At 40.7% G+C, this 26,179-nt stretch overlaps 1 protein-coding gene across 1 annotated transcript in view; it reads right to left on the bottom strand.

Moving 5' to 3' along the window:
- Positions 1-6,250: 6,250 nt before the first annotated feature.
- LOC127027850 (interleukin-31 receptor subunit alpha-like) overlaps positions 6,251-26,179 on the bottom strand; it is a 33,680-nt gene continuing 13,751 nt past the window's right edge. The window contains exons 6-15 of the mRNA XM_050913715.1: positions 23,925-24,066; positions 23,681-23,763; positions 20,886-21,096; positions 19,044-19,202; positions 17,874-17,996; positions 17,129-17,281; positions 15,313-15,456; positions 12,970-13,066; positions 10,244-10,307; positions 6,251-6,736 (exon numbers count right to left, since the gene is read on the bottom strand). Of these exons, the coding sequence (XP_050769672.1) occupies positions 6,251-6,736; positions 10,244-10,307; positions 12,970-13,066; positions 15,313-15,456; positions 17,129-17,281; positions 17,874-17,996; positions 19,044-19,202; positions 20,886-21,096; positions 23,681-23,763; positions 23,925-24,066 (1,662 nt within the window). The remainder of the gene's footprint in view (positions 6,737-10,243; positions 10,308-12,969; positions 13,067-15,312; positions 15,457-17,128; positions 17,282-17,873; positions 17,997-19,043; positions 19,203-20,885; positions 21,097-23,680; positions 23,764-23,924; positions 24,067-26,179) is intronic.

Here is a 26,179-nt window from a genome sequence, read left to right as displayed (position 1 = left end):
AGGGCCACTATTTTTAGTACCCTACCACTGCTATTTTAGTACCCTAATGCAGTAGTAATCTGCTAAAATGCACTGGAGTGTGATGTACCTATTTATACATTAATAGGAGATACTCCATATATGGATTACAGGACCTTTTTAGTCGTATCTGAAATAGCTTTATTTTGACTTTGAGGACATGCCCAGTTCATTACCTGGTGCCTTGGACCAACACTAGGGGACTGAGGCTGACGTATGTTGGAGGTTTGCATTTGATTACATGCAGCGAATTAGCTGATGAAATGTATTTGTTTGAATTGTTTCTTGGGGGGAGGCGGGAAGGTAGTTTAAAATGCTTGGGAGCAGGAAGGTGCTTTTATTTAATCTAAATCAAGAGAAAATGAAGTCAATCAGCACTCTAGTCCTTACTCAGTCTATGACTGCAATGAGAGTTTTGCCAGTGTAGAAAAGAGATGGGAACTGTAAGGTTGGATTCTGCTGACATGCCATTAGGCAGAGTACCGTGTGCCAGTATGCAATACTGGGCCTCCCGGGCAGCACGGCTGGTTCCATGTCCAGGACGTATTGGGACTGCTGGAAGGACAGACTATGCAAGTGTAGGTGTATAAGGAAAAATAAAAGTGTATCTTCCATTTTGTTTCTAGTGCTTGGAGCTCTGTCAGTCAACTTGTTCTCTGCATCCAAACCTTCCCTTTTGTTCCTTGAAGCTTTCCAATAACCAACTGGTATTAAAAAAACCCCAAAACACAACTGTCCTTAGAGGCTGAAAAAGTATTCTGTTATGCTTGTAACTGGTTCTCCAGTGTTGCTTCTCCATCTGCTAGGATCTGCACACCTTTTCATCAGATCTGGAGAGCAGAAACTGAGTCACTTACAGTATTACAAACAAAATAGATTGACTATTTGCCAATAAAATATTTGATGGACACAGGATTTAAAGTTCACTGCAACACTGCAACTTCAAATACACAAATATGGAAACAGAGAGGAGAAACCCTGATGCTCAAATAAATGTAAGAGTAAGAAACATTCTTACAGCAAATGGCATCAAAGCAATTGTATAATGGGTTTATGAGCACACACACAACCTTTTTTGGAATTGCAGGCTCCTCAATCATTCCAGTGGACATATGGCCTATATATGGTGAATTTAAGTATACTGTCATAGCTTCACTTTTCTTATTTATGTTTTGTGAAATCCTGAGGGTCTTCTAACCAAGGTTGAATGAACATTGAAATAGGGTGAATAGAATCATGTACCACTGGATTGCATTTTAACTGTTTTTGGAGCTAGGGCTTTTCACAGCATCCACAAAATCTCTTATGTTAGCAGTGGAAATATTTTTATTTTTTCCTAGTGGGATCTTGACTAGCAATGTTAATTTTCATTGAGCCAATGTATTCCATGTAAATTTTATCTTAACTTTTCCACAAATGCTTTATAGCATTGGAAGGACATTTGTACGACCCATATAACTGGAGCTAACAAGTTAGAACTTCAATGTGACTATGTGCTGTCGCTTTTTCAGCTATGAGGTACTAATCCATGCAGTGTTGAGAAGCTAAAATACAGTCTGTGCCTAGATAAATAGCTCGTCTATGTATGTTGTATGGGCATTGGCAATTACAACTGGTTTGACACAGCTGTGATAATTAAAAATTGCAGAAACACAGGTAGCCTCCTTTCCAGAAGCGAGTATGTAGCACTTCATTCTGACACACAGAAGTCACAGTGGCCATGTTCATTTCAAGACGGATGTAACCCACCAAAGCCATCCAGATACTGAACGCACAGCCACAGGTGTCATACCAAAAGGGAATTACTGAGCTTTACGGATCGTAATTCCGGTGATACTCAGTAACCATCCACTTGAAATGAATGCCAGAATGGTTATTTCATTGCAACTCACAAGAAAGGTGAAGGTTCCTGATAGCTGAGTACCTTGGCTTGAACCACTACCAGCAAAGTTCAACAGTAGCAGTTACTGTTTGGGAAAGGTCAGAGAATACCTGTAAGAGCTTTATGGTTCTGCTATCCATTTCCATACTAGCAATCTATCAAAAACTGGCTGCAGCCTACAATTTTTCTGGTAAAATAGCATGTCTACTTCTCTCCAGAGAGAGAGTAGACTCCAGTGTCTCCAGTAAGTACCTGAACCCATTTCATCACAAGTTCCCTGGCAGTGTTGGCTGTTGCTGTGCCTATCATTCCTCAGGATTTTCCTTTGTCCTGCCTGTGTCTACCACTTCAACAAATCCAGATTACTTCCTTGGTGAGTTTGTTTCTGTAAATTTTCTGCCCTGGCCCAGGGAAGGCTTTGTGTGAAGAAGTTAGAGAACAAGTCCTATGAGGATGTGGTAGGTTGACCCTGGCTGGACACCAGGTGCCCACCAAGCCGCTCTATCACTCCCCCTCCTCAACTGGACAGGGGAGAGAGAATAAAATGAAAGGCTCGTGGGTCGAGATAAGGACAGGGAGATCACTCACCAATTACTGTCACAGGCAAAACAGACTCGACTTGGGGAAAAATTAGTCTAATTTATTACTAGTCAAATCAGAGCAGGATAATGAGAAATAAAACCAAATCTTAAAACACCTTCCCCCCACCCCTCCCTTCTTCCTGGGCTTAACTTTACTCCTGATTTTCTCTACCTCCTCCCCGCCGAGTGGCGCAGGGGGACGGGGAATGGGGGTTGCGGTCAGTTCATCACACGTTGTTTCTGCCGCTCCTTCCTCCTCAGGGGGAGGACTCCTCACACTCTTCCCCTGCTCCAGCGTGGGGTCCCTCCCATGGGAGATGGTCCTCCATGAACTTCTCCAGCGTGGGTCCTTCCCACAGGCTACAGTTCTTCACAAACTGCTCCGGTGTGAGTCCCGTCCACGGGGTGCAGTCCTTCAGGAACAGACTGCTCCAGCGTGCGTCCCCTGCGGGGTCACAAGCCCTGCCAGCAAACCTGCTCCAGCGTTGGCTGCTCTCTCCATGGGGCCACGGGTCCGCAGGTCCTGCCAGGAGCCTGCTCCAGCGTGGGCCTCCCATGGGGTCACAGCCTCCTTTGGGCATCCACCTGCTCCAGTGTGGGTTCCTCCACGGGCTGCAGGTGGATATCTGCTCCACCGTGGACCTCCATGGGCTGCAGGGGCACAGCCTGCCTCACCATGGTCTTCACCACGGGCTGCAGGGGAATCTCTGCTCCGGTGCCTGGAGCACCTCCTGCCCCTCCTTCTTCACTGACCTTGGTGTCTGTGGAGTTGTTCCTCTCACATCTTCTCACTCCACTCTGGCTGCAACTGCAACTCCCCTGTAACTTCTTTTCCCTTTCTTAAATACGTTATCACAGAGGCGCTACCACTGTTGCTGGTTGGCTTGGCCTCGGCCAGCGGCAGGTCCGTCTTGGAACCCGCTGGCATTAACTTTATCTGACATAGGGGAAGCTTCTAGCAGCTTCTCACAGAAGCCACCCCTGTAGCCCCCCACCCCGCTACCAAAACCTTGCCACGCAAACCCAATACAGAGGAGCAGCTGAGGGAACTGGGGTTGTTTAGTCTGGAGAAAAGGAGGCTGAGGGGAGACCTTGTCACTCTCTACAGCTACCTGAAAGGAGGTTGTAGCGAGGTGCGTGTTGGTCTCTTTTCCCAGGTAGCAAGTGATAGGACGAGAGGAAATGGCCTCAAGTTGTGCCAGGGGAGGTTTAGATTGGGTATTAGGAAAAGTTTCTTCACCGAAAGGATTATCAAGCGTTGGAACAGGCTGCCCAGGGAAGTGGTTGAGTCACCATCCCTGGAGGTATTTAAAAGACACGTAGATGTAGAGCTTAGGGACATGGTTTAGTGGTGGACTCGGCAGTGTTAGGTTTGCGGTTAGACTCAATGATCTTAAAGGTCTTTTCCAACCTAAATGATTCAATGATTCTATTCTATGATTCTATGAAGCAGTGAAGGGGTCTCTGAGGATGGGCAACGTGAATGACCGTTTCTAGCACGGCAGGTTGTTTTCAGTTTTATTAATCAAACTGGTGCTTCCGCTGTAGAAATAAAATAGATATGGCGATAAGATTATTCCCCCTCATTGGCATGGAGTGATTTGTCTTAAGCAGCAGTCTTCTGTAAACAGTGCTCAGAAGTGACTGGTGTAAGCTGTCCCGAGTTTTATTACCTGCATTTGTACAGATCCTATCAACACAGTACCAGCACACAGTTAACATCATTCAGACAGTAGACACACAGTGCCATCGAGAGAGAGAGAAAAAGGCAAACCAAGAGCCTGTGACACAGAATCAAGAGCTCTGAGACAATTATATTCTGTAAGTAGAGGGCCTTAATGAAGTGCTTCGTTATTTTAAAATTTTTGTAGCAGTAACTGAGGTTGAGTCAGATTGACAGGATGCCCCTGTGCTCTCTGCTTTCAGGAGGACTCTGCTCAAGTGCAGATGCCATTGTGCTGTAAAGGTGGCTTTAAAGGTTGCCAAAGTACCCCAAAGGCTTAGGTTTTTAGGGGGGTTGTAGATATTCTGTAGTTATTCTATTTGGTAGTTAATACAGAGTGAAAAAAACCTGTGGAATGTTGTGGTTCCTGCAGTCTCCTGCTCCAGGCTGAGTAGCTGTTTATCTTGTCTCTGAGTCACTGTGATAATTAGCAGTGCTGTCTAGCTACTGCACTGTAGTCTAACCATAAGTGTTAAAAAAAAAATTAAAAAAAATATCTCTGTGTCCGTACTACATTAAATTATGCAAGAAAAAACATCTACTCTGGATACCAGAAAAAATCAGTATGTACTAACTTTGCTTTGTGCATGTTTTTAGAGGCCGTATTAGAGACTGAATATTACGTTCCTTTCTCTGTGGCAAAACAATGCATTTTAAGTGCCAAGAAAAAACAATGCAAAACCCACAGTGAAATACAAGTTGGTTCCTGCCAGTCCTAACAGACATAGAGAGGTATAAATAAAGAGAGAATGAATGTAAATAAGGAAAGTGAATAAAACAGGTTTTGTTATGGGGCCTCACTAAATCAGTCAAGCGGAGGATATGCAATTTCTTTGAGCTTTTTGTAAGCATGGCTATTCTATAACTCATACTGCCTAATATGCATGGAAATATTTGTGTGAATGTGAATTGTCCTTCACTTTTAATGAGAGAATTTTAAAAGGTGTCCGTCTAAGGAGCCTCCGGTGCTTATGGTACAGTTGATCAATTTCTTTCTCCACAAAATAATTTTAATAAAATGCTCTGTAAACCAGAGATGGCAACAATAAACTGGGTCTCTACAATAACTGCAAACCATTAATGCCTACAGAGTTCATGGGTCAGAAGCTGTTGTAAGCTGGAAAACCAGGTCAGACACCTTGCACTGCGGAGAAACGTGATGGAGTCACATAGAGAGCATATTAAGGAAGACCCTTTTATCCCCTGTATTCCAATGACTCCTTCTCTGTGCAAGCTTTGGAGGGATGACTAACTGAACTATCTATTCAGCTCCTGAAATCCATTCAACAGATATCGTCATTGCATGCAGTGTGAAATCGTAACTGCAACTACATCTCATAACAGAACATGAACAGACTTCTGTCTGTGTAGATAAAAGTAGGAAGAAATAGCCTTAATTTAATGCAAGTAAAAACTGGAGTATTAATGATGATACTTTTTATCATCTTCATTTACACAGCACTATTCCTCTATGATGAATAAAGGTGTAAAGATCTAAGAATTAAAGCACTTAATAGTGCTTTACATAGATGGATAAGCATAATTTTCTATTCCTAAATTCAAGGCTTTTCACTCTCTTGTTTGGCCAGCTTTGACCAGCTGGAGAGCTTCTTTGGAGTGGCAGACACTTTTGCTGGAATTTTTACTGAAGAACTTACTAGATCTGAAAATCAGATCTTAAACTGTTCACAGCGATTAGAGAACTCTGCTGATGACTAGAACAACACTGTGCTTAGAGTGGAAGCCTTGAAATGGCTTCCTGAGTGCCCTGGGACTATGCACCTAGCAAGAGGTACCTTACTGGAAGGTTTTTCATACAGTTCCCTGAAAGTTTTGCCTGTGTGAAGACAGTAGGACTTTCCACAGAATGACTGTGGTGAAATAGTTAATCTAATTATATAATCAATCTATTTCACCAAGGAAGCTTATTGAAGTAGACACTAACTATTGTCACAAGCTCACTGTCCTATATGGTCCTAATGGCTCCATTCAAGTATCAGAGGTTTTGAAACTTGATTTTATGGTATGGGAAATTATGAAGATGCTTCAGTTTGAATTGACTTGTCCCATCAAAGTTGGTCCAGATGGCAAAAATACTACCTGGCTTTGTTTGAGGTAGTCTTGGGGAGCAAACAAAACCTGATGCTCAGTTTGTGCTGGCTTACTGCTTAGTTCCATTTCCAGATGAGGACGAGCAGCTCTTGCAGGCAGCTTCACTGTCAGACTCATCAGGGCTTTCTGGCTGAACTCCATGCTAGTGTAGTCACTCAAGAGTGGTACTGTAATGGAAATTATTCCTTCTTCTTCACTTGTAACTGTGTCTTCAGGGATTTTGTCATGCCTTAGGCTTATGTCTAGGTTATCGCTAGGTTCTTCTGACTGGCAAGTATCACGCTTGCTGTCTTCTCCACCATCTGTAAAGAGGTCTAGCTTCAAAGGAGCCTTTGACTCATGCTCTATGACATAAAGGCTGGTACTATCATTGTCTGACAGGGCCTGAAGCAGTGACCTTGAAACAGGTTTCCAATTAGTCTGCAAGACAAAACAAGGAGAGAGAATTATTTTAGTATCATACTTTTGCAAAGTGCAATTGCAATTTACTGAAATAAATAAGAAAAGAATAAAGCTAGGAGACAGGCAGCCTGATCCTGCCTATATAATATGCTAACGAATCCATTTTATTTCATCTTCATTGGTTTTAGAAACATGAATGAAAATATTTGTTTCCCTAATTCAGAGGATCATCTTCTCCTCTCCCACAGTATTTAAGCAAAGTTTTTTCTTGCTTTTATGTGTGCTTGGGACAAAATGTAGTGGTGATAAAATGTAGGCTTCATGATGTGCTGTTCTGAGATCCACAGCTTTCAAAAAATTTCACACATTTGTTACTATAAAAAGGCAGCACCTTGAATTGAACAGCAGCCAAACAAGCTTTAGCTATCAGCTGCTGCAAGCAGTTTGTTATTCAACGTAATGCTGTGTTGTGATCTAAGTATACGTTGGGTTACAAGTTTTCGCAAATTCTGGGTAATTAAATGGAGAATAGTTTGTAACACCAAGAATCCTTCTTTTCCACTTAGATTGTTCTGTTGGGTTTGCCCACTTTTGCCATAATATTTTTTAAATTATGGCCAGGCTGGTATGTTCTCTGGTATAACTATTAGGGTTTTTTTCCCTTCCCCCCCCTCCTCAGTTGCTTTAAATGTGTTTAAAGTGTTATGGTTGTTTTGCAAGAAATAAATAAGTGTGTTTTGGGTTTTACTTTCTTTCTTAAAATTTGTGTTCTGACTTGGAAATGAGTATGCTGTTCTTTGAAATCTCAGCAATCCTGCATAAAATGTCTCTATTTTTCTCTTGTAATGGGATGAGTAGACACCTCTGCATGGTCAGCTTTTGCCTTGTTTTGAATAAAGACCTGTGTGATGTGTACTTCCATTATCATATTTATTATGAACAACAGCCCACACTCTGCACCTACCAAATCTAAAATAAGCTCTATGTGAGCTTCTGTCTGAAAGAGGCACTAATAGGTGAAGAAGCAGCCTCTTTGAAGAATCTTGTCTAAACACGAAGAACAGGACGCTGATGGGGTGGCTGGCTGACCATGTCAGCCTCCATAGTTCATTTTCCTGGCCTCTGTGTGCTGACTGAATTGAGAGTGTCTCCAGTTCCTCTGGCTGCTCTGTACCATGGGTGCGTCATTGCCTTAGATTGCAATAAAGAATGCTCTGTCTGGATTTAAAGTACAAGTTCTCTTGCCACCTATCTGGACTATATATGTGTTTCTGTCAAGAGCTGCTACATTGCTCAACTAACCTCATGGGGTTCAGTCTTGAAACAACCTACAAATAGAATAAAGGTACAGAATATAGCAAGATTTACTCCTTGCCTCCATTTTACAGTGCTCATTTGGGGAATACCTTTCTCCACATTTCATGAACAGTTCATAATATCAGATTACTTCTAGGCAATATAACTGGTAACTGCTTTATTGTACTGTCTCCTCACATTGAGCTTTTTCTGCTTTCCCCGAAACCCTTGTCTGGTATCTGTTATTTCCTTTTCTGCCATGTTATCAACATTATAGTATTTCTTTACCAAACTTGGCTAATACAGGCTTCATTTCCTTTTATAGTTGCTTTGCCTCTGCAGGAACAGTTAAATGCATTTTGAATAGGTATATTTTGCTTTTGAAGTATTTATGTCAAAGTGGCACTCTGGTTCATAAAACCTATTTGTTCTTTCTATAACGCGCAGCCTCAATGTATTTCACCTGCACTTCTTCACAATGACAAATTATTCTTGGAACCTATTAGGTTATTTTGGCTGGTAGTTCTTACTCCTTCCTTGCTGAACTTCTATCCTGCAATTCAGCTCTACCCAAGCTTATTATTACACTGAAACAGCTTCAGGTCTTGCGCTTTCTTTAAGGCAGAAATTCCCCAAATGCTGAATAGACTAGATTCCTTTTTTGCCTTTGAGGTGTCTCACTTCAAACAAGTATTGAATCTGCAGATCTCCCACTTTCTAAATGCATGGTGGAGAAGAAGCAAGAGGATTAGGTGGAGTTATTTTTACTGGAGTGGTCAGTGAGGGACATCTGAATCCCAGTGCTGAGAACTGGAAGTTGTCTGGTGCTCGTAAGCAGATCAATTTCTTTAACTGAATAAAACAGTGAAACTGCAATCTTCTAACAAACAGCATCACTTTTGGAACTCTGACTTTGTACAGCTGTACATTTGTACATCTGATCATCCTTTGTTCAGCATTAGTTGGCTTTGGCAAAATGACTGACTGACACTACCTCTGAGCTCACCACTTCCTTATCTACCTTTAGGTGGAAGAAAGGAAGAAAGCAAGCAAGGAAGTTCTGATCTGGAATATGAAAGTTCGTACCTGCTCTGTTGAAGGAAGCAATGCTAATGTTCAGCAAAACCTTTGATTACCAGCAGCCTGTCAGGGTCTCCTGAAATTTCATTGCTGATGATATCATTCCGTGTCCTAGATTTGGACAGTGTCTGGCTTGTAGCTACCTTGCAGCTTCTGCTTGATCTTTGACTAAATAGAAGTCTGCTTTGTTAAAGCTCACAAGTTGGCTTGAGAAACTAGATCTACAAGTGCCAAATTAAGTTCAGGTCTGCCAGAAAAATCAAACAGATTTAGAAAGGAAAGCAGTACAAGTTCCCGCTCCAAAAATGTAATGGTTAGCGGTCTGAGACTTGGGAGATGATAAACTGAGGTGTCCTAGAGGAGGACTTAGCATCAGGTGTCAGCAAAACTGGAGCAGAAACTTGTTTAATGCGGGGGGAGGTAAGGAGAGGAAGATGCAAGTAAGTCCACTAATAGGCAAAAGTGAGTAACATGGTGTCCAGCAGCCTCCTTCTAACAGCTGATTTCCAGCCGCTTCTTCAGTCCTGAAATTCAAGTATCCTTACCAAAGCATATAGGAAAGCCGTGGGCAAGATTTGAACGTGCTGCTGAACCTTGGTGCCTGTTGACTAGTAGGTGCTCTTCAGCCAGCTACCAGCTGACCAGCCAGAGCCCCTGGATTGCTCTGGAGGCGGGTGGAGACTGAAGGGTGAGGAGCAGATTTCAGAAACCACCATATACGTGGCCTCCATCATGAGACTTCTGTGGAATTAGGCCACAAGGCGTTCCTTTGTATTTTGAGTAACTTGTACTTAATAATCAGTTCCAGTTGGTTAAAACTGACTGGATACAAAACCTGAATTTCTCTCTTTAGACTCCATCTCCCCCCATTCAACTTTGCTTTGTTCTTTTAACAACCATACCTTTAAATACACTCTGTAATGTTCTCAAAAAAGTCTGAGAACCTTTGTTAAATTAAAGTGTATACAGCCTCTGCATAAACAACAACCCTCCCCCATCCTGTATTTCTAATGTTACCCTTGCTTCCCAACTGTTGATATTAGATATTTACAAGAGTGAAGTGTGAAAGACTAATAACTAGCATTACTGATTAATCAGTAGGAAGGATCTCCCTTGTGTATTTTTTCACATCATCAGAAGAGTACTTGCCATATCTTGGAGTGCACTGCTGTTTCTTGGACTTGGTACACTGGGCCAGCATGATATTTTCAGCCTGCAAAGAAATATTCTAAATTTATTATCAAGTTAAATGACTGACATTTCCTATGCATTTAGATTAACTACCATTTATACATAACATTTTATTGGTATTTTCACGACCATCAAACAAAGACATTCTACAATGACTACTAAGCATAATGCCAATTAAAAACTGAAGACCAAGCTTGGTAGTCTACACCGAAATGCTGAGTTAGTGATGATTAGCATCTTTGTTTAAGGACAAAGGAGCTGTGACAGGAGCTGGTAATGTTGTCTCTTTCTACACATTTAATCATTGTATATTCCTAATTTGCTATAATTTCCACAAAACCTCCACCTTCCTTGAGGACTCTTGAACATGTAGGAGGAAGTTTGTTTTAGTAAGTAGTTGCTCCTGGGCTTCTACTTAGAAGTTTACTTTCCCTCAAACAAAGAGCAAGCTATTGCTGTTTTTAGCTTCTGTGCAATAACACCGGTGGCCTGGAAGAGGCTCTCCCTAGGACCTGCAGACCAGAACAGGGGGGACAACAGAGCTCCTGCTCTTTCCTGATTGTTTTGAGTTTGGCTCTTTCTAGGAGCTATTATATACAGTATCTCACTCTTTCACCTGACATGAACCTAAACACACCTTTACTAAAAACTCACACCAGCTGCTTCTACAGTAGAGGAAGGGGTTTGTAAGGTAGAGCTGAGTTTGCCAATCAAGCTGTTCAAATGGGTTTCAGCTGGCTGCTTGTCCACAGTCCTCTCATCAGAGCCTGTTTTTTCGACCTCCTTCCTTGAACCTGGGGGCTCAGAAACAACAAAACTGGCAACAAGCTCCTATGCTCTCCAGCCTCCCCGGGCCACCCCCACCATGGACACTGCCTCAGGCATTGTCCTCCCTGGCCCTTCCTGAGAGGACAGGCTGTAATGGTGGCCTGCTCATCACTCCTGCCACCCTGGGATGCTGGTGCTGGCCCCCGGCTGGCAGGGGCCATCTGTGATTTCCCTGCAGAGGAGTGGCAGTGGGGTGGGATGGGAATTTCAAAAGGAGTTTCTGCTGAGCTGGCTGATCCCATTGGCATCAGTCACCCCTGACTGCTCATCACTGGGAGACTGTCTCCCGGCATTTTTGAGCTGATCACCTCCCTGTCAGCAGCTGCTCTCAGAGCACCCCACTGTGAGCTTTGGGCAATGACTCGCCTCCATAGAAAAAAACCTCAGCACAGCTGTGAGAGACTGTGGGAGGTTATGTAGCCCGTCACCCTGCCTTAGTGTTGGCTTCAGTGTTGTCTCGTTCTCAGTTAAAATCTAGATTTCATTAGCTGTAAGGTACTTTGCCTCTCTGTAGGTTGTGGTTTGAGGTGAAGCCTGAGGCTATAGAGTTACCAGGTCTCTGCTGATCCTGTGAAGATGGGTGTTTGGCCAGCTGGTGAGTCCTTTTTTTACAAATCAAGCAGGCAATTGATAAAAGGATCCTTGGGACCCTTCATCTCAGTTCCAGGTGTTCAATACTACTACGTATTTAATTGCTATTTTGTAGTGCTACACTGGGGTTCTGTGTGCTGTTTTTCTAGTTTTCCAAAAATTCTTTCCTAATGGGCCCAGACAATGAAGTATGATCTTATGTTTAACACAATGAAGTTTGCTCTAGGTCAAAACTTCTGTGTAGGTCTCAGAAGTTCTTGTCAAAAAGGCAGGATCAGATATAGAGCAACTTAAAGTAAAATCTGAAAAGGAAGGTGCACAGGAGACTTAATGTGGAGTGAGGTCTGTTTCCCAATGGCAAGGGCAGGAATTTAGCCTGATGCATAAGCTAAAGCGAGCTTCGTCATGCCATATGGCTTTCAAGCCACGGATTGTACCATCTGCCTGTTCTGTCCTTTAGCAGCTGTGCTTTCAGCTTCTGAGGCTGGTGCTTTGTAAAAAGGAGAAAAAGGCAGGGTAGTGTTCTAGGACACCAAAATAGTAATATGAATGGTTGTATGCAACTAGGTTTATCAGAAAATTAATATTAGAACCCATTACTATGCAAGCAATTTTTCTTTTACTGGTAGTGTATGCCCCTAACATTGTACCTGAGATTAAATTGAGGGGAGTGTACTTTATTACTGCAGAGAACAATTTCTCCTAAAACAAGAGGACCTCATCTATATCTCACAGGCACCCTTGTTACTCTCTCTTCTTCCTAGTCATCCATCCATTACTCCTTCTCATTATGTGCTTATGTGCATAATTTATACAGTTAATATCCAAATGTGCTTGCAGGAAGCTGCTTAGATGGCAACATCAATTTGTGTATGCTGCTGGAATTTATTTTTGTATTTCAATAGAAGAGACACAATTATCAGTTGGGAATGAAAGAGCAAAATAATCAAATGCATGCTTTTTCCATATATATAATCTATTTTCCACTGTAAGAAATGGTCCTTGCCTTTTCAAGGGTGTTTGAGACAGGAGGTAGTCAGATAACTGTATCAAAAGCAAAAGATTAAAGATTTTTGACAAACTATTTTTATCAGCTTATAGTGGTTTGTAATTGCTCTCACAGTGTAAATGAGTGGGGTGGCTTTTGTGTTGTGTGCTTTTTGAGTTGCATTGCTTTTAATGACAAAAAAGGCCCAGTGCTATGAAACTCAGGGTTAGCAAAACAGAAGTGCTGCTAACAACTTCAGCCTATATTCCCTTCTTACCTTTTAAGCACTAGAGAACAAGTGAGAGGTGCAAAAACCAGAATGAATACCATGCTGAAGCAAAGGCCAGTCACAAAACCTTCAAATTCTCCTTTATCTGATGGGAAATGGAGAGATTGAATCAGACTTATGGTATCAAGTATAGAAAGGCTATATTGCCTCCGCAAGAGAAATATTTCAAACAGAAGTCAAGTCAAACTTTACTCGCGTTCTGCGATTCCTGTAAGTGAAATCTAGTTAAAACAAGACCTGGGATTTCTGGGGGGTCTGAGGCTTTCAGGTTTGTATTTTTCAGATATCTAGATATATGTGCTGAATTCTTAAATCCACCATCCAAAGATAAACATTTTATAATGAAAGAAGTATTCCTCCTCCCCATGCTATTATCTGAGCTCTAGCTTGTTTAATGTATCAGGACCTTGATGTAGGTCTGACTTCATAAGAAACTATTTGAGTGAAAGTGGCTTTTAATCTGTTTCAGGTTTTACTAGTAGGTTTTGGGGGGTTTTTTTGGCAAGATCCTACCTGGTCCTGATAACAATAATATGGTTTGTGTATTTGGTAGGTACCATGCTTCACCTGGTAGGAATATTAAGACAATTTTATCTGCAGGTAGCCATTTGTCAACCCTTGTTGTGAACCTACATCTCCTATTGCCTATGTTAATACCGCTTGAGATACTTCCCACCACCTCCGCACCCCCTGAAGGAGATGAAGTGCTTGAAAGGTTAATGAAGGTTGATAAAGTGCTCAGGCAGTGAGAGCAGTGCCGCTAACACAGGAACCAAAGCAGTCTGTGATGTGAAGAGTGGGTCAGGGCTGAGGTGTTCTTTACAGATAGCTAAATTAAAAGTTTCAGAACAGCGCCAGGGAAGTGTGGTCAGTACATGATTGTGTTGCTGATATGGACAAACCATATTTGCAAAAAGGCCGCTTGCTTTTTCTTTTCCTACCCACCCACCAACAAAATTTGCTTTTTTTAAAATCAAACAGCTACTTTATTTTGCTTAAAAAGGTATTTGAAAAGCTGCAAATTGGTTTGCTGCTGAAAAAGGCTTTTATGACAAAGAAACCTAAGGTTCTTCTAATGGATTAAGTAACCTATGAAATGTTGGGGAGGAGGGGAATAGTAAATGTAATGTTTAAATTCAATGTAATTACTTGAATTTTTACAATGTTGCATTAAATTAACTCTGCATTTTTGTTATTTTCCTGAAAAATTGAATCCTATCCAAATATAGGATCAGTAGGATGCATGGAATAAAGTCCTGCAGAAAAGCTCCAGTGGAGACACTTTAATTTCTTGTGTTGACAGGAGAAAGGATTTTGTTGTGGGGGGGAGGAGGGGACAGAAACCCTGTTGATTTCAAGGAAGATTTTTAATTTCTTTCCTTTTTCTTTCTGCTTCACACTTTTGACTATTCAGGTGTTTGTGTTTATATCTCCTTCACTTAATACAAAAAAGCTGTAGTGGTGAGAAGCCACTTGCATACTTCTGTCTCTGAATTTCACAGGTTACTTTTCCTGTGGCTGATACCATCTTAGCCTGTTCTTTTCTTTTTTTATTTAGAAAGCTTCAATTGAGTGAAGCTGTGGTCAAACCAAAAAAGGGTCTACTGCAGTGTTAGATTTACTTTAACTGATAAGGTGTTAAAAATGTTTGAGACATCTTGTTTAGCCAACCCTATATCATTACAATATATGAGACTTTATAAATGTAACTGTATTGATCTTCTTAGCCTATCCAGGCACCTTTGAAAAAAGCAAAATTTTGCCAGCAAACTATAGGACCTGTTACGTAAAATGTACTTAAATTATTAGAAAACAAAAGATACTTCAACTAGCTGTCACCTGCAACAGGAGCAATTGAAAGAGACTTTTTTTTTTTTTTTTTTTTTACAGTTAATGGCTCGGGGTCTAACTGGAAACTAGTTTTACATGATTGCTCAGGATTTTGCCAAGAGCAAAGACTACTGAACTTAACTAGTCACAGGCAGAATATTTAAACTGCTGAAATCTATGACAGGAATCGGCAATAAATAAAGATATGTGCATACAGCTAGCATAAAAAGGTCAGAAAGTGTTTCAGAGATTAGAAACCCTAGCTAAGTCTTCCCTGTAATGAAACACGGGCAGAGTTGTTCTGTGATGCACACTTTACCTCTAACAAAGGAAAAAATTTGTGTGTTTGCTATCAGTAATTAAGGATTGAATAATAAATCTTGTTCATGAGCACTTTGTTGCTCCTTGAAAAGCAGCAAAGGGTAAAGAATAATGCCATATATAGTGCATAAAGCAAGGATTGATGCTGGGTAACACAGATGCATGGAGCTTCCACAGTACCATATTTTGGAGTGCTGAAAGGTTGTGAAAGAGTTGGAGGTCCTTCGCCAGCATTAGTGAATCCTGAAATCTGCACACGGTAGATAGTTTTTTCCTTCAGTCCGGTAAGACAGTAACTTGTGGTAGAAGAATTGAGGGTAACAGCTGAAACGCAAGAGGGGTTTGGGAAGGAGACTGTTAGATGAACTCTGATGGCCAAGTCTGTATCAGTGTAGCTGACCGGGGAAAAGGCAAAATTTCTGTGCCCTAATCCACACCTGGAGGAAGCCATACTGTGGAGCTGTTCTTTGGATGGGTACAAGATTTCTCCAAAATACTTATGTACATTTTAAATGCAGAGGTAAAAAGCATGAGCTTTTAACACACCAAGGACGTTTAGATGGTGACTGCAGAAGGCTGTGTATACTGCATGACAGGAAAATGCACCTAACATGCTGAATAGTGGTTTTAATGTTGGCTGTAACAGTTAACATAAGGACTAGACCCTGTCACTACAGTAGTCAGTAGTTATTCACCTCGATTAATACCAGTGCTGTTAGTCATCATTCTGTGCAGAAAAAGGGCTGTGCATTCTGCTTCACCTACTTTGTAGGGCTTTCAGCTCATCCTTTCTTTTCTGGTGGTGCAGCGACTTTTCCTCTGGCCAGAATACTGCAACCAACAATGCTGTAGTATGCCTTTACCAGGGCAGAAATTACTTTTCAAGTTTGCCACCCCAAATTTAAGATCTTCATGGAAATGGAAGTGCTGCTGTAGCCTATAGACTTCCTTCCCCCAAATTCTCCAATAAAGTTATTCTTCCTGCCTGGAAAACACAGCAATCAGGTGGTGTGTCACTGTTGTATTGACTGATTAGGGCAGAGGAAAAAAAATAAAAATTAAGTTTAGTCCTGGACATTCCCCTTCTGTCTCCTCTTGTGCTTTCTGATAGGTATTTGGGGTGGAATAAAGCCCCCTGAAGATGGTGCCAAACCTCCTGCTAACGCTGCATACTTGAAGCTTTTGTTACTTTTTATGGTCCTGTAAAGGCATAGGCCAACATGAATTATAGAACCCTTGCTATTCTCCTTTGTGGGGTCTCAGGTGCTATTTGTCTTCCATAGCATGTATTCAATTTTATTTGAAAGTCAGTATGTGCAAAGTTAATGTATTATTATTTATGGCAAGAAGACTTTCCACTGCAGAACAGAAGAAAAATGTTTGTCAAAAGGAGTATGGGGATTTTTTTGAAGACTCAAGTATTTTGAGCTCACAACTATTAATTTATTTCAATGTGTAGAAGTTTCATCCTTTGTAGCTAAACACAAAAGCTATCAATTTAAGAAAATGTTTCTAAAAATGAAATTAATAATAGTGTCTTTGAAAACAGGTAAGAAATGCAAACTGTATTTGCTGTTAACTGAGTTCAAAAAAGAAATATATAATTTCTTAAGTCCTATAGAAAGGCTCAGAATCAAGCTTGGCTGAGTTGCAATGAAATATAAAAGTATTGTGACTGAAATCTTAATACCTCAGAAATACTGAGAGCTTCCTTTCAGTGTTACTAGAGAATTCTGCAGTAGTCTTAGAACTGTAAGTTTTAAGGAAATATTTTCTTATCAATATTTAATTTGAGATGATATCTAGAAAATTCTAGGTATTTGTAGGACCATCTAGAGCATTAAAACTCTAACCAGGAGCTGACCTTTGAGAGTGCTCATTTCCCACAGAAATCTAAGTAACTTAGTGGTGTGCTGCAACACCACTTAATGGTCTGTATGAAGCTTTTCTGTCGTGGCTCTGAGCTGCTGCTTTGTTCTGAGCAATGGTGACTTACCCAGAGACTTCTTCCTCAATGAATCTGCGTAGCTGATCCTGTATCCCTGGAGAAAGCCCAAAGAGTCTTCGGCAGCAATTTGAGTCCACTTCACAAGTGCAGAATGCTTTGTGATATTCAGAATTGTCACATTAGCGGGACCTGTCCTAGGAACTTAAAAATCAGATAATAATTTAAATTCTGCATCAATACTTGTGCAAGTACAAGACATACAAGACTGAAACCTAGCTGCTCCCTAGAGAGCTCCTTGCCTGATTCTAATTGTCATAAATATAACATAAAGGGTGGAAGAGAAAGGAGAAATCCCATAGAGTAAAAAACCCTCATCTTAAGCAACATCAAAATAGGTAGAAACTGTGACTGTCTCATTACAAACACTTTAACCCCAATAGCCACAGCCATACTCATTTCAACTTGCAATATAAGACACTACCAAATTGGGACTGGAAAATCTGACTTCGGCCACAGTTAAATTTGAGCTACACGGAGCAGTAACTTCGAGACCCTCTTCCTGTTGTTTTGGTAATGTCATGTGTAATAATAATATTTCTGTGGACCGGTCGGTAAGGAACAACATTCAGGTCATTCACCGCCAGTGCATAACTGCTAGGACCAAAGGCAATGCTAACTGGTGAATGCTGTTAAGTCACCTGGAAAAGAAACTTTGTGTAGGATCCCTTTTATCGCTGCAGATAGGAAACAAGAAGAAATACAAGGGGTGAGGTTATATAAAGGGGAGGAATACCTCCTTCAACTGAGTAAAAGTGGGTCACTCCAAAAGTCTTTTCATGTCTTGTGAAACTTTCACACTGACACACATCAGATGCATGTACCATTATTTTGTACAACTTATATGGCTGAAAATTGTCTGGAAAACAAATAAAGGTACATCAGGGTTTACTGAAAAGTTATAAATGATAAAGAAGGGGAGGAGAGACAACAACTTTATAGCTTTTCTGTATAGTTCTTACTTTTTGAGACTCAAAGCATAGTATAAGTTTACAGTGCTTTACACTGAGTACAAAATATGTGCATCCTTCTTCATTGTCTCTAGACTCTTAAAACAAACTACTTCAAAAGAAGAACAAGATATAACATGGGTTTGCTTTTAAAAGATGCCAGATCTGCTTATAGTCTCCCTCTGGAAGGCTTGAGCTGCTAAAGGAGAAGTAGGGAACTAAAATGGCTCTAGAGATCTTAGTTTAAGGACAGATATTTCCCCTTCAGCTAGCATATCTAAAAACAAGCAAAACAACTAGAGGTAATGTGGCAGTGCAGATGCTGCAGAAGGATCAAGGAAAACAGTGCATTCATTTATAGAACTCTGAAGCTAAATGTTCTCTACTGTACATAAAAGCCAGTCCTGAATGGCCTTTGGAAGAGTCACCTACATAATTTTAATCAAGATTTTCAATGACTGTCCCGTAAAGTGATCTCTGGCTGCAGATCATCATGCCTAGCTTGGTAAGCAGAATACTGGAGTCGAGAACTTAGGCTTTGACAAGGACAGCCATTGGGATAAAAAAAATAATCTAAGGGAGATTGTAACAGAGCAGTTTATATTTAAAGTTAAGTTTACCTAGGGAAAAGAGAAACTTTTTTTTTAAAAGCCAGTAGTGTATAGGTCTGCCTGGAATGTGGGCAAGGAGAGACATCATACCAGCAACAGCAGCTTAGGTGCATTTCTTGTGCAACTGTGACCAGAAGAATCCAACTGAAAACTCTGCTTTTTATCTGCCTTGGTGTTGCTAAAAATTAGATGATGTCTCAGTGTTGGACAAAGATAAGAGTTGCACTTATCTGGATCTTCAGTTTGCTCTTAAAAACATGCTCTTAAAAATCCTACCCTCCCCAAACAAAAATAACCAATAAATGAAATGATGCCTCCATAAGTAGATGCGGTGGTTGCTGTTACCTAGCGTGAAATTTCCAGTAGCTGTAGTTACTATTTTCATGCGCATATCCTCTTTACCAGTGCCCCAGTCAACCACAAAACATTTTGGATTGTATTCTGGAGTCCAGGTGACAACTGCATTAGTTCCCTGATGTTTGACATGGATTTGGCCAGGCAAGTCTGTGAACAAATATACCTTTAGAGATCAATAAACAGGAAAGCAGTTTTTTTCCTCTCTTGCTTGCTTTCTCTCTTTTGCTCTTTTTTGAAGATTATTCATTAAGTAGTTATTGCAGGTGACCAGTATATAGTATGGTTTACACTAGTACATCAATAAAGGAAACTTAGCATCTAGTACTTTGCAATGGTCTCTGGGACCTCCAGTGTTAATTGCTGTTCACGGCCTTTAACTTCTCACAATCAGAATAGGGGAAATGGCTGTTCCAAGCCTCAAGAAGAGGAAGCCTGACTTTGCTAAATAACCTCCTGTGAGCCCCTATCAACTGCTATACATACAGCAGCTGTGAAATAGTGCTTACCTGGGGGAGGAGGAGAAGGGGCTAATTATAGATAATAGCTATATAATTCCATATTTCATATACTTTGCATTTTCTGCAATGATCTTAAATATTTTGACATTTTTAAAGACAGATTATCAAACTAGGAAAGACCTTCTGACTGAAACTAAGGGGGGAGAAGAGAAACCTGTCATTTTGGGGTAAGAAGTGGGTCTTGTGGCAGACAGACAAAATTCTTCATTTCATCTACTGCCTGAAAACCAATATAATAAAGTCAAATTAAAGAAAATGGCTATACTAGCTGGGGAGAAGTTGTGCATGCTAAGAAGGAATTTTTCTTGGGAACGCATTTAACACAAGTATCTTCCCAGTAATTCATGATAGATACAGAGAACCTGCATAGAAGTACAACCAAATCTGAAACAAGAGTCTGGAGAGAGCCATGAAGAACAGGCTGTCTCCACTGAACCTCTCTTTACTGAGAGGCTCAGTAAACAAGTAGCTGTCAGTCAAAAGATGGTTTGAGGTGGTAGTATATATTTCATCAGAAGAGAGCTAAAGCAGTCAAATATAAAGGCAAAACCAAATTGTTAAGTCTTTGCAGGGCAAAGGAGAAGAGAATGAGGGGAGTGTGAGAAAAACCTGGAGAACTAATTAGTTGTATTTGTCTGGAGATCAACAAGGGTACTTGCACACTTGTTCACTTGTGCATGCTATAGCTGAGTTAGAAAAAATAGATCTTACTTTGGAAGAGAGAGGTTTTTCTTATATTGTAATAATGATACCTCAAGATTATAACAAATGAAAATAGCTTATAAGAAAAACATTTTTAAACAGTTTTATTGTTTAAATGAAAAAACTGTGTATTTAGGCATCACAAAAGCTTACATCTTCATTGGAATATGACATATACATCTTATCTGTTCCTGCTCTCATGTGCCAGTAGGGGTAATACTGAAGTAAAGGACAGTAGCAGGTCTCTTAATAGTTACTTAGATCAAAAACCTTAGATTTGCACATAATTCTGTGAACTTTGTTTAAACTGGTGGCATCTACTTAACTTTTAGTACACTCCAGAAGCCCTTTTGATAGGTAGATCTAGCATAGAGTGATTTCTCTAGCCTGAGAAAACAAGAAGTGCTAAACGGAATGTTGAATTGCTTAGTCTGTTAGTTAACTTCTATTGAAATCTTTTCTTAAGAAACAATACTGACTCTCACTATGCAAAAATATCAGCCTGATAAATATTCAAGAGAAAGCTTAACCCTATCCTGAAGACAAAAGGTAGCCTAGAAATTGCTCATAAAACTTCACCGCTCTAATGAAAGCATGGTAAGGTAAGTACCTGTTGCGGAGAAGTCTGGGACAATGTAGACGGCTTGTGGAGATTCTCCTGCTTTGTTGTAACTGGAAATATTAACTCTATAATAAGCCATAGAGAGATTTAGAAGAACTTTTCTGTCCTTTAGAAAGATGCGATTTGGTGAATCCCTGCAACTGTTGGGTATTCTTTCCACGTTAATGTAATACCCAAGGATTTTTTCACTTTGTGTTACCTAGTAAGAGGAAAAAGATTATTATTGTATAAATGTTATTATGTCCTGTGCAGAAAATTAAGAGGAATTAAATTGTATAAACAAAATATCACCTTTAATGATGGGGATAAAATCATACTGTTTTAATTAGGTTATTGGGAATCAATGAAGTAAAACATTTCCTTAAAATTAAGAGCATGCTTAAATTCAGAGGATTTAAGCACAGGATTAAGTGTTTTGCTTAATTGAGATCTTAGTTATGTGTATCCAGTTAGTAATAACAGCAGTGAAGCAGCTGTAATGTTCTCTACATTTCACTGGAACATACCCCTCATAATTAAGAATGTGAAAGTTAATGAGAGGTGTTTAATTGCCATTTGTGCCTCTGGGAATCTTCACCTACTAGGCTCTGTTAGGCATCTGGTCTCTTTGAGGATAAATGCTAGTAATTATACTACAACTTTGGAACGTTATATATCCGTTGACACAAATTTTTAGGTGGTGATGGTTCACTCGTTATTTTACTGTACTAATCTTCATGAGAGACTGGAAAATGAGTGCACAGAAATGGAAATTACTGCAATCTAGAGAGAAACTGAAATCAATACACGAAGGCCTGTGAATTCCAAAGGACTACTTCTGATATCAAGCTTGTCTGTTATTTCTTGGCACAAAATTAATAGTATGAAGTTACCACAAAGCTGGGAGATCGGGTTATCTTAATGAAATAATTGGATACTTTTGGAGTAACATATGATGACATTCAGTAATTTAAAAGGCAGACACACATGTGTTGAGAGGAATTTCTGGTAAAGCTGGAAGCTCTTAAAATGGAAACATGTTTTTTCCAGGATATGGAGGGGAGAATTGGTGCCATTATTTGAAGCTCTGGTAAAGCTGCTGGGGGAATAGTGTTATGGTTCTCTCACCAGGCTTTGAAATTGGAAAAGGTTTCTGTGTAGGAGAAAAAATTCCTAGGATATGTGAAATACGAGGTCTATTGCACAAGAGGAAACTAGTAGAATTTAGCTTTTTTAGCTTAGCAACATGAGACTGGAAAAGGCTAGGACTGCTCTATCTTGTGCAGTCCTGCAGGAGGTGCTGTGTTATTTCCAGCCATCAAAGCAACACATGTGGCTGGGTGTTCAGAGCTGAAGCCAGGTTGTGCCTGTTGATCGGAACTATGTAGAGGTTACTCACTGAACGTCAGCAAAAGCAGAGAAGCTATGGCTAGCCTCTAACATCTTTAAGCTGTTTTCTTTGTTTCAGATTGGCTTAAATAAGTATGGCAGCAGAGCAGAAGATTTTTTTTTCCCTCTACATTTAACATGTTAATTATTGAGTGCGCTCCTTCCCTTGGCCCCTTTGATGTTTGTTGAAGCCATCTGGACTTGGAACCTTATTTTGTATAATAGACTAGTGTAAGTGTTATCCTGAATGAAGGTCCTAGCCCTGATACTATATTTAATATTGCTTTTTTTTTTTTAACTAAAGCATTTAGATGGAGAATAATTTCTTCTTTTAGCTTAACATTTAAATTGGCATGTACAGTCTATTGCTTTATCACAAAATGAATAATTTACTGTGCAGCTTTGCCGCCTTCTCAGGAGATAAGGGAAAAAGGGGATCTCTCATCCTTATCAGGAGATGAGGTGTCCATTTCCTCTGCCGTCTTTTCTTTCCCTTTACAAAAATGCATGGGGTATGTACAAAACTTTCCACATCTTCTGATATTTCAAAACTCTGCCAGTCTCTGTCCTTTCTGCCAAGAATGTTCCCTACGGCAAACTTCTTGGAGTTTGTAGACGCTCCTTCTCTCAGAATCTAGATAGAATTAATCGGTTTCCATGCACGCACCTCTAGTAATGCCTTGCTCATTGAAATTGCCTGTGGGCCCCTCGACTATACATTCAAGACTGTCAGTTGTCCTTTTCTTACCAAGAGAACTTGAGCTGGTAAAGCTGACTGATCTGCTGTAGTCGGTCAGCAGATAATGACTTCTGCTGCAGAAGAGGCGATGCCTCTGATGTGTAGGTTTGAACTTTAAATGTCATTATGGGAAGCATGCAGCTAGATGCTGTTCTTGTAAGCCAGAGGCTCTTTTTCTGTCCTGATTACCATGTATTTGCACTTCTGAATTAGTAAATTAGTAGATTTACCAAGCTTTTCTAAAATGTTTTGAGCTCTTGAGAATATGAATGCTCCTTAGGAACACATGAAACACAAAGTGTGTCACTTGGATGCACTAAAGACTTACGAGGATCTTTCAAGGAAAGCTTAATTCTAAGAAACAAACTTGAGGCACACTGATTTTTAATGCAAGCTGGAAAGAATCTTTATTCTACTCAATGATTTTGAGCCCAGAGATTGCTGTTTTAATAATGTTTCAAGTTTACAAATTGGTGTGGTTTTTCCTTGCTAGTTTCTAGCACCTAAAACATCACCATACAAATGCAGCGAATCCTGAAGCAAGAGTACAATATTCAATGCCTTTTGCTTATACAGTGCATGCTCAATACAATGAGAAAGTCTATTTTTTCCTATAAAGTAATAAATTAATAGCATGGACATAACAGAAGGTACCTGGACTCAAAGTGAACATTACCTCCCACTTCAGAAGAACACTTCTTCTGCCTGGAGAGATTTCTGTAGTTGCATTATATGATATTCTTGGCTTGTTCGTGAGTCCTGGTAATCATGGAAAAAGATGGAGACGTGCATTCATATGAATCAGTTTGATCTTCATATTTTCAACAGTATCTGACAATGCTATTTCATATGGTACAAGATTTGAAAAGGTTTTTACATTCATGCTTATTCCCAGTAGGACAAAACTATATTTCACTTACTGTGAGGGACCATAATCTCTTTACTCCAAACGCAAACACAGTGGAGACCATCCTTGGCTATGCATCTGAGCTGAACAATGTATGAAGACATAGCATTTAAATTTGAAATGGTGACATTGACAGCATTGCTTTCTACAGGCACCTAAAAACAAATGATGTTTAATTTATGTGGCAGCAATAAAACAGAATCTTATATTAACTGTTTTCTCAGACAAGGACCAGTCTTCTGGCTGCAGCTGAAAGTAGGGATTCCTATCGTCAAAGAGGAATTACTACATATTTTAGCCAATGTCTTTTCATTCTTTCAAGGCAATACCCTCTTTTTCATGAACTCATTCTGCTCAGTCAGGACATATAAGCAACAGTTTAGGTCTAAGTATTGCTTTTAAAATCAATTAGGCATTATGTATACTGAAAAAATAATCACTCACTTAACTCTGAGCCTTGTTGGCATTCTGAAGAACAAGATGTTAAGGCCAAATTAAATATTTTAAAAAAAAGTCCCCCTATTCTCAAATGTTACGGTAAGTCTAAATAGATCCATGTGACTGATGTGGTAAGGACCATGGCTGGACTGAACATGTGGCTGCCTATGCCTTAGCACCACAGAAGTAATGTGCATCTGCAGCTGATGATGGCACTGGAGCTCCAGTGACTGCACAGGGAATGGAGATTGCCTTGAAACCAAGACACCACCTGTGTCTAAGGAAATCCCTGAGCTGAAAACTGTAGGAGAAAATATGATAGAAAACTATTGCTATATGCTTGAACTATTTTACACTCTTCCCCAGATGTCCATTGGTGGCTGCTATCGGAGCACAGTATCCTGCATTAAACGGACCTTTAGTCTGATGAGTTCTAGGTGTTATGATGTTTTTGGTAGAAGTGCTATTGCAGATTGAAATATTTGTTTTAACATTTGTCTGCTGTAGAAGTTTTGTTTTCTTAATTATATATATTTCCTTAAAAAAAAAAAACCAAACCAAAACAAAGCCCCACCCAAATCCCCAACTATTAGGTGACCAGCTCTTGTCTTTGGTTTTCTGCAGTGCTTTCTTTTTTAATTAAAGCTAATTAATTAACTTTGTGTACTTTTGCTAATAAAACTAGCTTGGATACAAAAAAACACCACAACACACAATATTAGAGAAAGACTCCAAATCTCCCACAGAACAAGAGGGAAATGAAATGGATTTAAGACCCAAGTGTTAATTATATTACATGTACGTTAATCCTACCCTTGATAAACGCTATTTCTCAGCTAGCTTTATATATCCTCTGTACTTGTATGCCCACACGCACCCTCTCCCTCCAGTCCCATCTGCAAATGCAGCCTACATTCATGTGATTATGAAGAGTTTACAGCCTAAGTTCACAGGATCAGCTGGGACAGGGGAGATGATAATGAATATTCATGACCTGTAGTCTTTCAGTACTTGGTCATTCTCAGCCCCCAGTGTGGCTGTCTCTACCAGTCCTTCACATTACTAACTTGAATTACTGATTCGACCAGGAGCGCTGCGAACAGAGCAGGCAAGCAGGGCATGGTGCGTCAGGCAGGGCGTGGCACGGGAGGGTGTGCAGGGAGGGCGCCTCTTCAAAGGAGGGACATTCCACTGGCCGAGTGGAGAGGCTCGAAGTACACATAACACAGCAACCGGGCACTATTCTGTGACCATCTGGGCGGGTCAAGGGCACACATCCTACCTGACCCCCAAGGCAGACTGGTGGGCACTTGTCTGAGAGCAAAGGCTGCAGCTCTGGCTGGGGGGTCTGCACCATCTACCCCACCGGTGGCCCATGCCTCCGCCCAGACGGAGCTGCTGAAGGGAGAGGCTGCAGTGCAGAATTCAGACTGCAGGAAGTGCCTAGACCTTTCTCCTGGGGCAGGGACAGGCGGCAGTCCTGCCTGCAAAAGTTGTGCCCAGGTGGAGGACCTCCTGCAGCACGTGGCTGAGCTGCAGGAGGTGGTGAGAAGGCGGCGTAACATCAGGGAGGCAGTCACATAGCTGGTTCCAAGCACAGTCTGCAGTGGACCCACCACCCACGGCCAAATAGCCAAAAACTCCCCCACTGGCACACACAGAAGGGAGGGGGGCCAATAATGCAGAAGAATGGAAGCTTGCAACGGCAACGACCTGCAGGAGGAAAGGACTTGCCCCAGAGCCTGAGGTGCCCGTGCAGAACAGCTTCATGGCTCTGCAGACTGAAGAGGAGAGACCTGTTGCATCAGGAGAGACGCTGGAGCTGAATAT

This window comes from Gymnogyps californianus, chromosome Z (assembly GCF_018139145.2).
Source record: "Gymnogyps californianus isolate 813 chromosome Z, ASM1813914v2, whole genome shotgun sequence".
NCBI classification, from domain to species: domain Eukaryota; kingdom Metazoa; phylum Chordata; class Aves; order Accipitriformes; family Cathartidae; genus Gymnogyps; species Gymnogyps californianus.
Note: the sequence above shows the minus strand (reverse complement) of the source record. Positions and strands in the feature narration are given on the sequence as shown.